The 17333-nt window shown below is 40.2% G+C and overlaps 1 protein-coding gene across 9 annotated transcripts in view; it reads right to left on the bottom strand.

The window, feature by feature from the left end:
* The window catches only part of osbpl8 (oxysterol binding protein-like 8), a 76196-nt gene that overhangs the window by 15800 nt on the left and 43063 nt on the right, over positions 1 to 17333 (bottom strand). For 7 of the 9 annotated variants that reach the window (XM_017431574.3, XM_017431570.3, XM_017431573.3 and 4 more), the window contains 8 exons: positions 9299 to 9372; positions 7921 to 8001; positions 7470 to 7571; positions 7182 to 7385; positions 5316 to 5400; positions 2630 to 2795; positions 1739 to 1964; positions 448 to 632 (listed from right to left, as the gene is read on the bottom strand). In XM_017431574.3, the coding sequence (XP_017287063.1) occupies positions 448 to 632; positions 1739 to 1964; positions 2630 to 2795; positions 5316 to 5400; positions 7182 to 7385; positions 7470 to 7571; positions 7921 to 8001; positions 9299 to 9372 (1123 nt within the window). Of the gene's footprint in view, positions 1 to 447; positions 633 to 1738; positions 1965 to 2629; positions 2796 to 5315; positions 5401 to 7181; positions 7386 to 7469; positions 7572 to 7920; positions 8002 to 9298; positions 9373 to 17135; positions 17300 to 17333 lie in introns of those variants that run through there. The other 2 variants (XM_017431576.3, XM_017431579.3) reach the window with 1 other exon arrangement.

Below are 17333 nucleotides of genomic sequence, written 5' to 3'. Positions count from 1 at the left end.
AAACGAAATAAACATTTGAAATATATGAGTTTGTATGTAATGTATGAATATAATATACAAGTTTCACTTTTTAAATGGAATTACTGAAATCAATCTACTTTTTCATGATATTCTAATTTTATGACCAGCACCTGTATATATTTACTTTTATATGAAATGGAAAACCAACGAAAGTCAAACTGTTCCTCGAGTTCAAAGGTTCCCTAATCTTTCCCAAAATAACCGTCAAAGACCCAATTATGGTTGGTTGAACGACTCAAAAATTGCTTTAAAACAGAAGATAGAAGGGCATAATGACAACACAAATGGAACATACTCATACATTTTCCCCTATGGTAAAAATGAATGAATTAATTAATTTCCTTTGATTGCTGGAGATCATCTCAGGACCTGACACCAACTTTGGGAACATGAAGTGACGCGGGACAAGCACTGAGAAAGTCTTACTCTGACAGGAAGTCTGCGTGATAGTAGTAGTCGGACAACTTGTCCAGGAAGGATCTGGGCTCCAGGATGAAGGTGGGCAGGACCACCTTGGACAGATCCATGCCGGGCCGGACTTGTTTCAGCAGGGTCCAGATGAGAGATTTATTCTCCTCTGATACCGTTTCTGTCTGAGCAGCCTCACCGGCCTGAAAACACACACGACACAGCAGAGACGCTCTTCAGCACAAACGTTTACAGACAATCAGAAGAGATGTTTCTGCCAATTATTTTACTGAAGAAAACTGGCTGAGAGCTGTGAAACGTTCTTGAACTTTGAAATAAAAACAACATATGAACATCCCACTGAAAACAGCTACACTTTGTTTTCAATGGGACGTTTAAAAATCTGTATGAATTAGTTTAATTCTTTCAATTTTTACACATTAGGACAGAGAAGATGTGTAAATCCCACTGATAAATGTTAAACCTTGAACTATACAAGCCTACAGTAAGTGAGTAAAAAGACATTAAGTATTTTACTTTGAAATTATAACAAACACAAATAACGTGGTCAGATTGTAGGCTGTTTAAATGTAATTTAAACGATGAGTTTCTTTTAATAAAGGCAGAGATCCTCATTTAGTTAAAGGATTTTATTAAAGCCAAGCCTTTGCTTCTAATGTGTCACTGTTATCATGTTTTTGAAATTAACTCCCTTGTGATATGGGTCAAATCTGCACTTTCTCCTCTCCTCAGATATGTGAAACATTGTTTTTCAGACCACACTATTTGTCTGGAAGTTAGATTAATGAAGTGGCTAACAAGCTAACCAGCTGCTAGCACAAAGTGATGAATGTTTTCTCCCCATCTGAATCAATCTGTCACATAAGCTATATTTGAATATTTGTATAAATTGGACAGATAAACTACTAAAACTGGTCTCTTTGATTGTGGTCACGAATACAAATATGCCGCAGGTTGCAGACCCCCCCTCCTGCCTTTTAGTAGGTGTTTAATTAGTGAACCGACAGACTCCATCAGTATGGAAATGGCTGTTAGCAGCTTCACATTTGTCGCCTCGTTCTCACACTCTCTTGGAAGCTCCCACGCTAACCACACGGCACAAACTGTGATCGCCATGTTACGACAGCAGAAAAACATATTAACTTCATCATTACCTCATTTAAACCTTGTTTATTATATGATCTGGGCAACTTGTTGAAGTCCTAGATGAGAATGCCTTAATGATAGAATTTCATATTCCAGATAAGTTGACTCAAAGTGAACCGAAGTGGAACCCGTTCCTCCGTACCTCTCCTAACTCTTCATGAGACTGCTCCATGTACAGAGTCTCACACAGGTGTTCGATGGGGTCCAGGTCAATGTACGAGTCATCTTGGCGCTCGGACGTGTCGCTGTCGCTCTCCTCGCTCTTTTCCAGGTTCTCAGGGTCCGACTCTTCGTGGTCCTGCTCTCCTTCTCTGTCCGATTTGTCCGAGTACAGGTCCACGTCTTTCAAATGGTCACTGTCGTTAAACCTGAAGGGGAAACAAGTAGATGAAACCATCAGGAATACAAACTGCTAGCATGGTTCACACGACATCATTTCATCTAAAGTTATAAACCTAGCATTCATCGAAGGAACACATCTCAACTATGATCACGGCCATTTTCAACCTTAAAAATAACACGGTATGACTCTCAGCTACTACAACAACTTGATATCTCTCAGACTGAGTTAAAGACATTTTGTTTTTATTTAAGGTCAGTAGTTGTAGCAGCCATTATTGGTTAGTCTGGTTTCCTTCCACAGACCAAAAACTTAAATGTTAGCTTTATTGGTAACTCTAAATCAGGGGTGTCCAATCCTGGTCCTCAGGGCCACCATCCTGCAGGTTTATTTGTTCCTCTGCTCCAACACACCTGATCTGAATCAATGGGTGATTAACAGGCTTCTGCAGAACATGAAGAGGTGATTTAACCTCTGAATCAGGTGTGTTGGAGCAGAGGAATAAGGAAAACCTGCAGGATGGAGGCCCTGAGGACCAGGATTGGCCACCCCTGCGTGAATGGTTGTCTCTTTGTGACTCACAGTGCACCAGATTTTACTGGTTCTTCATTAAACACACTTTATTAGTGACAGACTGTATAAATAGCTGGTCTTCTTTTAGAGTGTAAAATGTAAGAACTGTAGGCCACTCACTGAAAGCCGTGAAGGTTGTGGGTTCTGAGGAGGCTGTAGAAATTAATTGAGTGTTCTCCGCTGGTGGACACTGTGCTCATGTCCTCCTTCCCCTCGCGGATCATGGTCCTCTTCAGGAGGCTGGAGCACTTCAGGGCCAGCTCCAAGGCGTCCATCCAGCATCGGCCTGGGAGACACATCATCAGCCGAGGAATAAACTGGAGAAAACTGCATCTCATTTGCAATACCAATGTGAATGTTAATGCTGCTGCTAGCGGCTCATTGGGGTTACCATAGTAACCACACACCAGCGTCTATCACTCCCTCACAGGTAGAGAGAAACAAAGAGTAGAAAGTAAGCCTGATACTGATCAAAACACAAGTCATATTAAAATATTTCTTTAACTGTTAAGTGGTAGAAGCATACTGTCATCGCACATGCAATTTTGTGTCTGCATTGTTTTGTGTAGTAGATTTAATGAGTAAAAAAGATTCTTCACCACCTGTTTTGAAGTGAAAAGGCAGTGCCCAGATATAATAAAAGTCAATGAGAGTTTGGATGTGTGCACTCTGTACTTCAGGGGGATTTGAGAGAAAACTGCAGGCGCTATAGTAGTGAGAGTATGCCGACACAGATTGTGTTCATAGAAATTTTCGACAGTTTGGACGGCTCCAAAGTCAAAGTGTGTGACATCATTACACTGTAAGTTGAACATTATGTCGTAAAATCTACAAACATCATGAAAACTAAAACTCTGAATGTGTGAAAAACGTAAAAGAAAGTTCAAAATGCCAGTTTAGTCATATCAAGTCTAACTTTCTGTCCCTTGTTCAAACCTTGAATCATGTTTTTACTGTGACATATGACATATACTGAGCTACAGAGCTCCGAAAAGGTCTGGGTTTTCTCACTTGTTTCACCAAAACCCAATTATCTATGTGAAATTATTTTTGCAAATTTAGTTTGAGTTGTAGAATGCACTGCTACTGAAAGCCAGACCACACTGTTCCTGAACGAGCCGCATGTGTCGATGTATTTTTTGTAAAGGTCACCAATTTTTTGTTAGTTGAAGACATTTTGCCTCTCACTGCAATTTAAAAGCTTGAAAAGGTTTAAGATTAAAAAAGTTGTTTGAAAGTAAAGATTCTACAATACTTCCCTCACACAACCTTGAATACATGTCACCTGTGACCTCGAATTCAACAGGGATCATCATCTTTGACCCACGAGGTGTCCGGGAGTTATCAATTCAGAGCTTGGACAAGAAACTGTCCATAGATGGACGGACGGACAGATGTATGGCGCCATCCCATAGTATGTGCCATCTTATGAGAGGGGTATGAAAATAGGAAGCGTATTAGAGATCCTAAAGCAGGTCCCAGCTCGATCATTCAGCACCATGGACAGAAACCCTGGAGCAGGAGACCTGATGTGGACGTTTCAGGACCACAGACAGAGACAGTGGGCTGCATGGAAGGCCTGGGGTGATGATGTTGATGTGGTACACTGGTTACTATCACAGCTTTTAGCCATTAACTGCAAACTTAAATCAAACATAAAAAGGTTATCCTGAACTATATGAAACGGTGCAGTCTGAAAGTGCTTACTCCAGTAGTTCTCCAGATATACAGAACGCAATTCTGAAATGCGTTTAGTTTACTCAATGTAAACAAAGCGCTTGGCTGAGTCCACCGAAAGCCACATGGAGGCTCGAGTCATGTGACCGACCTACATCAGGCTGTTTACCCTGTGAAGGTAAACAAATATGGTGGAATCAGACTGACGTAGAATCTGAGAGAAGATGTCAATCTGCTACTGAACACAAGCTGGAGTAAGACAATGTTGTAGAAAAATCAGACTCACTGAGAAGATACTGCGAGGCTCTTTGAGATGTCCTCATTAGGTGTAGCGTGCATGTCTGTGTTAGGTCATGCTGTCCTCTAAGTGATACGGCCTCCCAGATATGAACAAACTGGTGGCGTGGTGTCTTACTGATAAGCTCGGTCTGATAATCAGATTCTACTGCTTGGATCTCTCTCGTCCCTGGGACGTTTGGCTTGGCATTTCTTTTCTAATAAATTGGTAAAATTCAACAAGCTGGGTCTTCCTGTCTCTCTTATTTTTGGGCAACATCAGTCAAAAATAAATACGGGGGATCAAGCAGGGCTATTAGGACATTCAAAACTCGTCCTGGACCGGTCAGTTTACATTTTCAACACTCTTCCAACTCTTGTCTCACTCTTGAATCAGAAATCATCTGCAGTCCATGATAAGCTTATTAGTGTATTTCACTTTTTAGAAACCTGTCAGCATAATTTCATTAACAAACAGCAGGAGTTCAAAAAGTGTACCAATGCATCAAAAGTGCCGGACTTCTCAATCGCCACCAATGTTGACCTATTTTCAGTCACTTCAGCTGTTTCCGCAGATAAACAGTCACAAATTTTGCTTGCAAGTCTTTCATTTAAGGACACATTTACCATTAAAATTAAAACAATATTGTGAGGACTTTGTCTTACTTTTTAAATTTGCTGGGCTTGGATAAGTATGGGATGATGTCATTTTTAACAGTTTTCAAAGATCACACTTCTGCTGATGGTTCGTCTGTCTCACTTGGAGCTAAACTGAAACTCGTTAGTGGATCTCTCCATCACCGAGTGTGACGGGAGTCAAAGATCTAAATGTCAATGGCAGCTTGTCTGTTACCATCAGACTCAGACGCAGCGCGGAAGATGAGGTGGCTGCTGGGTAACGGCTGCGTGATGGAGCCCACCGCCTCTCCTTTAGGACCCTGATGACGAGAACAGACAGAGAGAGGAAGAACCTGTCAGAAACTATAACAGGGATGACGGGTGACGTGTGTATCAGGGTTTTAAAACTGAAGATGTTATTAGAAACTCTTTAACTCACTTGATATGTTAACAGATACGTCTTTCAGTCAATAATACAGAGAAAGTCACTGGAATAAATGGAAACTCTCAATCTAATATTATGAAATACACGTATGAGAGGCACAGATGCAGAATGAAGACGGAGCTCGTTTTGGTCGTGAGGATGAAGAGCAGAGAGGAGCGGGATGGCTCTTTCATATGACAAAAACAAAGACGAGGGCAGTGATGAAAACCGAATCACAACTCGAGTGGACAACTAAGAGCTGGAAGCACAGGAACAAATGGAGCATGTGGGCTGCCAAATATGAAAATGGCTTCCCGATGAATCATTTGTCTTTGTCGGGCTTTTAATGAGACTAATATATGCTGCGATTTATGAGGTATCATCCACATGGGGACAATGACTGATAATTGTGTTTTCAGTGCATGAAACAAAGGAGGTTGTTTCTTCCTGTTAATCAGTTTGCATTTCCTGTTGTTTTAATCTCTGGGGGAGAAAAGAGGCTGATTCAAACTGTACCTGTATCTATATGAGACTGCCCAGTGTTTTTCAGCACTTAGTCGGTTGTTTCAATAATTCTTACAACGTTTGCATTGACAAGTCTGGATGTTTCAACTTCTGGACAACATAAATAAATTAAAATAAACCTATACTTACTTGCCTATTGAAGGTGATATAAGTCAAAGTCAAATTTATTTATATGGCACTTTTCAACAACAGGGCAGTACAAAGTGCTGAACAACATGCAAACATAAAAATACAGTCATAAAACACACAGAGTTAAGCATATCTACAACATGAGACACAAAGTCGTACTAAAGATAAACCAAAGATAAGTTCAGGAGAACCAAACTACAATATAATATAAACTAAACTAGAGTTTAACTGGAGTTTAGAGCCGTCCACAACCTGTCTATTCTGACTCTAATTCAAAGTGTGAACGTAACCAATGTGCTAACCGCCGAAAGGCGATAATGTTTGTGTTTCTGCCCATCAGTAAAATATCTCGTAAACTACCGAAGGAACTAACAAAAAGCAATCATTAGATGTACATCTGCAACTTTTGGAGTCAACTTAATTTAGGATAGCTGCCAAGTGACCTTAAAAAAGGTCAGTTTTACAGATAATGACCGTTCTGAGCACCAACAGATCTGTGTTTAAACATTCACAACTAACTGTTTAGGGTCAAGTCTGTTTGTTAGCAAAATATCTGAAGGGATTTTATTGAAACTTGCAGGAAATAACCACTGCATGTGCATCTACAGCTGATTAGCTTTTGGACTCAATGAAATTCAAGATGGCTGCCACAAAAATGGCTACACTTTGGTGAATTGTGCAGATATTCAGCTGACAGTCTTCCACAACACATACTGTAAACATGAGCAGCAACGTCACAAGACTGCACATAATAGTATTTACTGTCATTTTAGATTTCAGTGGTATGAAAGGTGGCATGCTAAGCCTTTAGTTAGTTTATGTTTTATTAATGCTCACAAACTTTTGTGATGACAACTTTAAGTCTACAGAATAGAAGTCCAGTTGTTTTTGTTTTTTAACTTTTTTTGAATTTACCATGGCCTGGATGACTGAGAATCTACACCAGCATATTGCCATTCACTTAAATACTTTTTGGAACATTTCTCTTTTGATGCACTTCCTGTTCTTGACTGATTTCCTGACCTTGACCGCCCAGATGGACTGCTCCAGCGGGTGAAAAAGTTTGAAACAGAAGCCATCCTTCTTGGAGGGCCTCTCGATCAGCTCGCAGGCGTTGAGCAGCACCGTCCCCACCCACTGACCATTTTTGTGAGTCTTATAGATGAGCAGGACACCAGGTTTCAGGACACACCACAGCTTGGTCCAACTCTTTAGAGTGCCACGGATCTGGAGACAGGAAAATGTTTAGGCAGAGAAATGCTGGCAAGGTTGTGGTGGTTTCAGCAGTAATATGGAAGAGGAGCGCCCCACCTTTAGCCAGTCGGCCATGACGATGACAGAAGGATCTGTGATGGTGCTGAGCAGCTCCTTGGTGGCCCTCTTCTTCTCTTCTCTGTAGTTCTTCTTCTGCACCTGCAGGGAGCACAGGAGGACGAAGACTGCAAAACACAATCTGCACAACTCTGAATGTTCTTTTCCTCCACACATGGTTTCCTCTGTGTTTCTGTTCAAATAACACCTCGCTGTAAGTGAGACACCATTTGCATTTGGTTGACCATTTAAAATGTGCTGTTTATTTCGCACCGTGGCGACACAAGGGAACTATCGGAAAGAAAAATGTTCGACATTTTGTGTAAAATAAAACATACGGCAAGAGAAGATTGTTTGACAGGCCTCCTCGACGAAGGAGTATTTTTATGGCTCCACTCGGAGAATTAGCGTCCGGAGACGCAAGACTTAAGCCGCTTTAAAGCTCACTTACCTTGAGGGACTCCTTCTTGGTGAGCTTTCCTCCAGATGCCGACACATCCTTGTCTGAGCCATTGTACAGCTTGGTTTCAGACTGAGGACATACAGGAGGAGGACAAAACAACATGAAACAGCACAAGGATCCTGTGGACAACAGCATGTACTACATGTTATCTGAGCTGCAAAGTGTTTACAGATCAAATACCACGAGTGATTTGTTTTTTTTCTTTAACTGATCGTTCTTTATTTTTCTTGGTTTGCTCACTGACAGTTAGGTTTGTTTCTTCATCCACTCTCATCAGTCCAACAACATTTGGTGATAAATTCATGCAGGTGTGTTTTGGGTTTGTTTGGTTGAGACGGGGCAGACGAGTTATTCACCGTTCTCTGTATAAACAATACAAAATCACTAACTTGGGATTTGTAATTTAGGAGCTTTGACTTAAAAATATGAGATCTGTGGAAGCAACTCTGGGCTGATATGAGGAGCAAACAGACGTGGTTAACATCTAACATAATGTCCTTACTGTCCCGTCACATGAAAACTGTGATGGCTGGAACCTGCAGGGTTTAAATAATCTATGTTCAGAGTGCATGGAGAAGGTAAGGTTTCGCTGTCAGATTAGTTCAGAATCTTAACTGGCCTTGGCTTCATTTCTTTAGGACAAAACTTCGATGCAAAGGTAAGAGCAAATAAGCACCGATGGAGAGAGGTTTAAACACGTGAAGCCCCATGATGTCAGCCTGAAACTCGTCCTGCAAGGTGAAGGAGGAGCAGAAATAAAAGTACATGTGTTTACAGCTGATAGTTGATGGTGAGACAGCTGTTTGACGTATCACAGTGATAATAACCTCCACAGACGATCTGTGGGGAAAAACTCATTTTGTCTGTTTTTTATCAATTATTATAATTATTATTACAGGCTGTTGTTTGTTTGTATTCAAAGAGTGCATCTCAACTACAGAGTGAAGCTCAGTTTTCTTTTCTTTTTAATATAGTTTTTTCTTTTTTGTGCCCAAATTTGATGTCTTTGTTGATCTTAAAATGATACTAGACTCCATTTTTCAAATTTAGAGCCACTAAGTTGTCTTTAGCAACATAAGAGTAAGGATTGTTCTGTTTTCTTGGTTCTTTAAGCAGCTGCTCTTACCTTTTACTGCAAACGTGTCGCCAACAACACATTTTGACAAGCTTTCTTTTCATTAACGTAATTACACGACAGTTTGTGCTATTAGAAAAAAATAGCACAAACACACACACGGCAGCTGATAAATATTTGATGTATGTGTTAGTCATCTCACTGCGGGCTGGCTTGTGTCTGAGGCAAGAACAACGGTGTGTAGTAACATTCCTTACAACGCTGGCTCTGAAACCCCCTGACGTCTCTTACCTTGCTCTTAGATATGGAATTTGAGTCCTCCTTCAAAGGCAGAGGCAGGAGGTCCTCCTTCCCTCTTTCAAAGCCTGGAATACAGAACAGACAGCATGAGGGCGTCCATGTTTGTGTTTTTAACTGTGGATTCACACAGATCAGCCTCCAAATACCAAAACAAATCATGCATCTTTGTTAACCCACTTCTTGCCTTAATGAGGCAACTAAACAAAACGATGGAAAGTAAACAGGAAGTGAGACGTTCATGTTAATACTCGACCTCTGCTGTTACCCACCTGACTCCCCCTCAAACATTCAACATGGCTGCCACTACTTCTTTAGATTTGGAATATGATAAGAGATCATAACAAAAACAACTAGGCTGGAAACCAAAGAATATGTGGACTACAGACGTTAGAAATCCTGTTTCTGATCCGGTGAAAACTCATCAAACAAAGCCGGAAGGCGTCGAAAAACCTGGGCTCCTTTTGGACTTAATAAAACTGGCCGGCAAAATTTAAGGTAACGAGATCTTGAGCCTTGGAAACAAACAGGTGAAGTGTTTGATTTCCCTCCTTGCAGTTGTTCTGTGTGTGACTGAAAGTCTTTTCTCTAATCCCAAGTGAAGCCCATGCTTTCCCATGTTAAAAAACATCTTTTTTTATTGTATAATCTTGCTGCTGTTTAGTTGACACACTAGATCTTAGTAAAGATAACAATAAAACTTTCTTTTTCTTGTTTTAAAGGTTTCCTCTCAGGGGTTTGATTTGCAGAATACATGTGTTAATATTATGAGTCGACCTTTGTTGACGATCCAGTTAAAACCAGTATTAGATTTTTGTTTGTTTCCTTTTTCTACCATCAGAAGACACAAGCAGACAATGTGGTTTGTAGAAATTATTAAGGTTTTATTTTTCCCAGGGAAGTTTCTTATCTTACATTACCCACTGCACAGCTGACGTGTAGCCTCCTATGAGTTATTAAATCTGCTGAAAGCCAAAGGTTTGCATGCTTGCAAGGAATTGCATGAACATCTACAGCTGCTTAACCTGATTCAAGATGGCCGTCACAGCCAGCAGACCTTAAAATCACAATAATGTCTAGAAATTGACCTAATATTTGGTGTGGTAATAATGATGCTTTCAAGGAAGGCTATGCTTTTAATTAGGTATAAAGGTTTTAAGGGCACAAGTAACTATTTAAACTTTAAAAGATTGACCCTGCAGACCAAAAGCAGGATATGAACGGTCCTTTTTATAAACGGCAGATTTATTCTATCCTTGGTCGTAATGTTCTTATCCTGCAGTCAGCTGAGCGTTGAGGGTGGAAGAAAGGGGTGTGACCAGTCTTACAAAGATTATTTCACAAGTCGAAAACATTTTTCCAAATGAGCACGTTGTTGTTTCCATCTTGCCTCTGTGTCGTGACTTTGACTTCAGTGACTCCTCTTTTTCTTGTCTCTGACTCATTAAATGTCAGTAGCATGCCGGCGCCTGCTGCAAGCTTCTGAGCTGAACTGATGTCAAATGTTGGTATTAACAGGTTCCATATTTCACTCTGAGGTGTGTCTCAGATAAATCTTATCTTGATTACAAAAAAAAAAAGATTACTCAAAACCAAGCAACAGATTTCCGACTGAGACCACAGCAGTTGGAGGCACTGGTGGTAAATATTTTATAACTTCTCTCTGCTAACCACAGGCCACCAGCCTGAACGAGCCACTGCAGAGTTTTATTTCCAAATGTCATATTTGTAATATGGAACAGAAGGAGAGACAGAAAGGACGGGAGTCACAGGCAGAAAATGGAAGCAGGTCAAAACTGAATCTCATTTTACTGGAACATGCAGTGAGAAATCAGGTCATAGTTCATTCCTTTAATTCTAAGAATGTACGCATCGAAACATAATAATAATATCCTAACCAGGTCTTAAAAATCATCAATATGTGAAATATGAAACAATATCAGCGAGGAGAAAGAGTCTCAGCAGAAAGGTTATAATACGACCGAGCAATTATTCCAAGGTGGAAAACACTCAGAACAGCAGCCAAAAACATCTTCAAAAATCAAAACCAAGTCCAGTCTCCTTTGTTTGAATTTATTTGGATTAGCAGGAAAAGCTGGAGTGGGCATTCCAGCCTTCCACCCTGAGGGCAGAGAAACTGCTGCATCTCAGTTAGTCTGGTAAACATTGAATGTTTATGAAAGCTCAAACAGGAAAAAAGTCTGTTCTCTCCAAGGAACACGGTGGTGGAGGGATGGTTATTGGGGCTGTTCAGATCTGTTGTTACAAATGGCTCATAGCTGTATGTTTGCAATCAGTATTAAATACGTGTCTGAACGCCTCAATGCTCCCTGAAAACGTTTTCTCTCCACCACCTTCAGAGCTGCTCCAGCCTCCTTTTTATCCACGTTTGGTAAAATCTGCTCAGTTTCCAGCTGATTGAAGATAATAAACTGCCTTGAGATATGGCTGTTTTTGTTGTTTTATTGGACTGTTCATCAGACTCGTTTTCGATAAAAATCTCCAATCTGTCCAGATTTTAATCCAAGGACATTACGTGCGTGAGTTTGTTTTTGGTTTATTGTTTGTTCTGATTGTTTTAGAGATAGCTCGAGACGGATTACAAACAGAAATCTGAACAGCCTCATTAAGGCAACCATAAACTCCTCTGCATACCAAAGCATTCAAGTCAAATGTGAGGTCATTTGACCACTTTTTGGTATGTATGTGTTCTCACCTAATAATATAACACTATCAAATGCCTTTCCAGAAGGATAACTTCCAGGAAATTCTTGTATTATATCGACTCTATATTAACTTGCTATATTAGTCCAATAATACCTCTAGGAGCTTTCCTCAAAAATATTTTTTTTGCTAATGATGTATTATGAGTGCCTAAAGTAAAATGCATAAAAACGGCAGACGTGTGAGTGCTAAGCGTCTTTTATAAACTTGCAGACCATATTTCTTGTAAATGGTGACATTGCTGACAGATGCTGCAAGGGCTGATAGAAGTCCAAGCTCCCAGGAAGAGACAGACTTCCTCATTTATTAATCAGTAATCCAAAATCGATACTCAATGTGAGTTTTTCCATAAACGTGTCTTCACACGTATTGACTGCCTTTAATCTGAGCAACCTCGGAACCAACATCTAACCTGTCAGCAGGCATTTTCATCATTTACCTCCTCATTTTAATTGATGTGATTTCTGCTGTAAAAATCAAACAGGGTTTATGTGAGATGGTCCACAGTGAAGCTAGAGATCTACAGAACATGCTGCATATCTGGATAACCTATGTCTACGTCTTTAGTTCTCTGTGACTCAACCCACTGCAGAGTGACGAAGCTTCCTAATCTTCCAACGCCCCCCAACACACACAAATCCACATAATAACTGCAATAATTGGTGCTCAATTAAACATTTAAAATCAGCCCAGCACAATGAAACCAGTCCAGATAACAACCACCACAAAATGTCTCATCAGGGGAGGACAAAACCATTCAGTTCTTACAAACAACATGTTTCCAAAGAATAACTTCCTTTTTTTTCCAAGTTATAAATTTCGTGAAAGAAAACTAAAATACTTCCTTGTTTTGACAGTCATGTTGACCTCAGAGATCCCATCTCATAATGAACGATAAAGTTTCCGTTTTAGTTTCACAAAGTCTCCACTGTTAGTCTCAAATTGAATTTCCAGGGCTGCAGACGGAAGAACAGTAAATATAGGTCCTGTTATGTCGAGTCGTACTTTAATTAGAAAGAACATTTCGTGGTTAAAGCAGCCCAGTGTGCTTTCCAAGAACAGAACTAAACAAATATATAAAAATAAAAGACATTAAAACAGACAGGTATACATTCACACATATGAACAAAAGAAAAATATAAAATATACAGTCTATAAAACCTGAATGATCTTACATACTGTGATGCAGGGCCTTTTAATGCTTTATATACAAGTAGGAAGATCTTAACAAATGTTGGGGATGGCTGTGGATCAGAGGTTAGAACAGTCGTCCTCCAATGAGAGAGTTGGAGGTTTGATTCCAGCAGATGCCACAGCAAGACGCTGAACCCCTAATTACCTGTGATGTGCCCCGTCGGTGTATGAATGTGATCTAAAGCACTGATTAGACTCTATAATATGATTTATTCAGGTTAGCTTTGCAGAGATGTAGCAGAGTGCTGTATGGATATGTGATGGGGATGGACGGGGAAATGAGGGCACAGATTGGGTTGTAAAGAGCTTTGAGTGGCCTGGTTGGTTAGAAAGGTGCTACATAAATACAGTTTACCATTTAAATTGGATTTGATTCAAACCTGGCCAGTAGTTCAGAAGATATTGTGCAAACAGTTAACATTTAGTAAAAGTGCTGCTGTGTTGCCAATGAGTCTCAGCTACTAAACTCATCAAGTTTTAGCTCAATATTCATTAAACTGCATGATCTGCAGCCATTTTTGTGTTTAATAAGGTCTGTTGAATTGGGTTGATTCCAAACGTTAATCAGCTGTAGATGTACATCCATTAATTGATTTTGGAGAGTTGAATTAAACTCAATCCAGGACGCACACGAGCAGAAACATGATTGCTCGTTCTCCTCTGGCAGCAGGTGTTAACTACATATAAGACACTTATGGATGCTTTAATAGCCTCACCTGCCATGTCTTCATCTCCTGACTGTAGAGAGGCTTTTTAACTTCCTGAATGTTGGTCAGTACGACAGCAAACCAACTAATGTTCAACTCAGATGATAAAAATGTAGCTGTAAGTTTTTATTGAAATTAGACGAACTTAACTTTTCTTGAAACAGCGTTTGTGAGGATTTAAAACTTGTTGAGTTTTCATTCTGGCCTTCAAACCTATTTATTCAGCTCTTTAATGCAGCGTTTAAACAAATAACAACAGAGATGAGCCTTATTAAGCTAAGAACATATTTATAAATCAGCGAGGCTCATTTCATATGAACTGTCAAGTAGTGGGCTCTTCCTTAGCTCTTGGAGTTCATTATTTGCCAGTTTTATGACATAAGATGTTGAAAAAAACTGCAATGCTGTGCTAATAAAACAACCATTTTATTAAATTATTAAATGTAATTCACCAGGAATTTAAATACCGCAATAATCAATAATTAACAAAATGTTACATAGTAAGAAAAAAGCTTTTTGTGAATTCCTCACATTTTATTGGTATGTTGTTCTGTTCAAACACATTAAATATCTTCCTGACAACAACAAATCAGTTTTATCATTTTTGTGAAAAAATGTTTCATTATTGACTAAATTGTACAAAGGGCCAATCTCAAGTCACATTTGTTAAAAAGATATAATAAATCAACCTCGGTTTTCAAATGTTTTATGTATGTAATACCAATCGACTCTGAAATAAGAAGAGAACAAGGAAAAAATGAAATATACATTATAGCTGACACACATTAATTCAAGTCAGATACATGAGGTTTGTTTGATTGGTCCCATTTGGATGTTTTTTGTCTGCATCACAAAATCAGAGATGGTGAAAGTTTTATTTCAGCTGCAAGTGGACAATACTGAAACAATTACTGAGGGTTTGAGGGCCACAGGCAATAATTATCAGCCGTCTCTAAAAGGCAAAATTGGCCAATTAAAGTTTTGCTTTTTGGCTCTGAAACGTATCGAGCTCGCTGTTGTCTTCCTTCTGACCCGCTGCCCTTTGCACAGGTCGGATGGATCGGCCAATCAGACAGCGGCTTACAGGTGCGTGTTCACCGCCTCTCTGTTGTCATGGTTACCAAACATTGGTACTGCTCCAGCTGCTTAATACGATGCTGAAGGTGAAGAAGTAACTCTTGCACACTTTCAGCATTATATTCAGACCAATCGGGTTGGGATTTTTGGTGGCGCCATATTTGGCCCTCAGGCCACCTATTAAATGTTTGATTTAAACTTTACTTTTTCTGCTTTAAGATTGGCTAATTGTCCTGAGAAGTCTGCACTGAATATGGTTTGAGTTTTAATGCATTTAAAATATCATCTCATAGTCTAAAAAACATTGTAACAAGGGCCATATGAGGCCCACGGGCCTTCAGTTTGCTGTCATGTGCCAAACCATATCAGCGGAACAACGTGAGCGAGCCTGGAAAAAACATTTATGTCACAAAAACTTTTTAAATTCATTTTATTTATTATATAAAAAAACAAGTTTTCACTTTTAATGGGTTTTTTTAGGTTTTTGGTTAAAAAAGCAGCAGAAAACTAAGTTTGTTTCTGGGAAACATGAGATCTCTCCAGAAGCTGGAACCAGTAAATCAACAATAATTTATTTTTAAGTAATAAATGATTAGATTATTAACCAACACTATGTCTTTCTCAGTTATGAAACAGAAACCACATATTGTATCTGGACTAGTAATTATTTTTTTTAATTTAATGAGCTCCAACCATAGTTTGAAGAAAATTACAACTTATAAATCTTCCATGACTAATTTTCTGCAGCAGATGAGGGGACATGGAGTCAAGAACAGAGAAAGGAAAAGTGAGAATAAAACAACACGTAGAAAAGTGATTAATCCAACCTGCCTGCAGCAGCGGCTGTTAGCATCGGTCAGCTGAACGTCACAGATTAAGATAAACGAGGCTGAGGCCAGTGACTCATCACAGTAAACCTTGAGGAGGTACTTTTAGAGAGGAGAGAAGGGTCAAAGATAACACCAAACAGCTGCTGCTGAGACGGACGGAGGTTGGATCACGTCATAAATACTGCATGGGAGCGAAAACGCAAAACAAGCTTTGTGCACTCAGCCTTTCTGGGGTTGAAAAGTTAAAAATAGTCGTCAGCAAAGGTGGAAGGGGGGACGACGTCGTCTCTCTGAGAGCTCAAGCGGCTGCCAGCTGTTCGCCTCCAGGTTTGTGTCCTTTTCAGCAGGATGAACAAAGATCGCTCAGACAGCCATTTTAGAAATGAACACCAGACGGATTTAATCCTTCGTTTTCAGACGGGTGACGTGTTCTTATAACTGTACCTTCATTGAGGAATAACTGGAACTCGTGTCAAGTCTTGCTTTTTATTTTAAAAAGCAAATAAAGATCATACTTTATTTGCAAGCATCTCACAATCTGCTTCACCTGACTGGTATTTGCCTCAGGAATGACTAAAGACTTCTACACACTTCACAAGAAGAGAGAAATCTGTTCTCTCTTTGGGAGTTCTTGCAGCTTGTTCTTGACACATCATCTCCACAATCTTTTTTCGAATCTGTCACTGGTCAGAAATCTGACGTTTAAAGTGGAAATGTTTAAATTTCCATGTTTCTGCTGGTATAGAAGTGTGAGGAGCAGATAGCCGAGGTAGTGAGGAATGGGGGGTGCTGCAATGGCCACCCTTAAAATATTACACACACCCCCTCACTGGCCCTCTTAGCCAAACAGTTTTTGAAAACTTTCTGGAGGCCCCCCTGATGAGGAAGTACAAACATGTATGTAACACGTCTTTAAAGGCACACAAACGGCTAATAATCTGTAAAACAAACAAAGTCAAAACACTGTGAACAGAGGGAAGCACTTAATAATGTTACCTTTGCAACATATTTACAAGCTAAACATGTTCAAACAATAGAGTTGTGACACTGATGGGAGGACTGGGAGGACTCCCCAGGAGTATGAGACGTCCAGGTCAAAAGGAACTTTGTTCTTGGGAAGTATGTCAGAAGCTTAAGAGTGCTCACCACCAACAGATCTACTGGAGACACACAAGTGCCCAAAGCAGAGCCAGATCAAATCCAAACAGGTCCTACATCACAAACACAAACACCTTCTCATCCCCATCAAAGCAAACTGGGAGTAAAACTATGAACGTGTCCGCGCCGCTGCGCACCCACCTGGTACAGAGATGGGAGACAGCTCGTTATAGCCCCCGAACGAGGCGTTGCGGATGAGCTTGCGTCCGTCCGGGTGCGGAGGTCGGATCGATGCCGTCCCGCCACACGTGGAGAAACGGCGACGGCTCAGCAGGCCCTCCTCCTTCATCATGGGGACGGCCGGCGCTCCCCCCCCCCCACCGGTGGGTGCGAAGGGAA

The sequence above is a fragment of the Kryptolebias marmoratus genome, linkage group LG1 (genome assembly GCF_001649575.2).
Source record: "Kryptolebias marmoratus isolate JLee-2015 linkage group LG1, ASM164957v2, whole genome shotgun sequence".
Lineage (NCBI taxonomy): Eukaryota > Metazoa > Chordata > Actinopteri > Cyprinodontiformes > Rivulidae > Kryptolebias > Kryptolebias marmoratus.
This window is presented reverse-complemented; position numbering and strand designations above follow the sequence as displayed.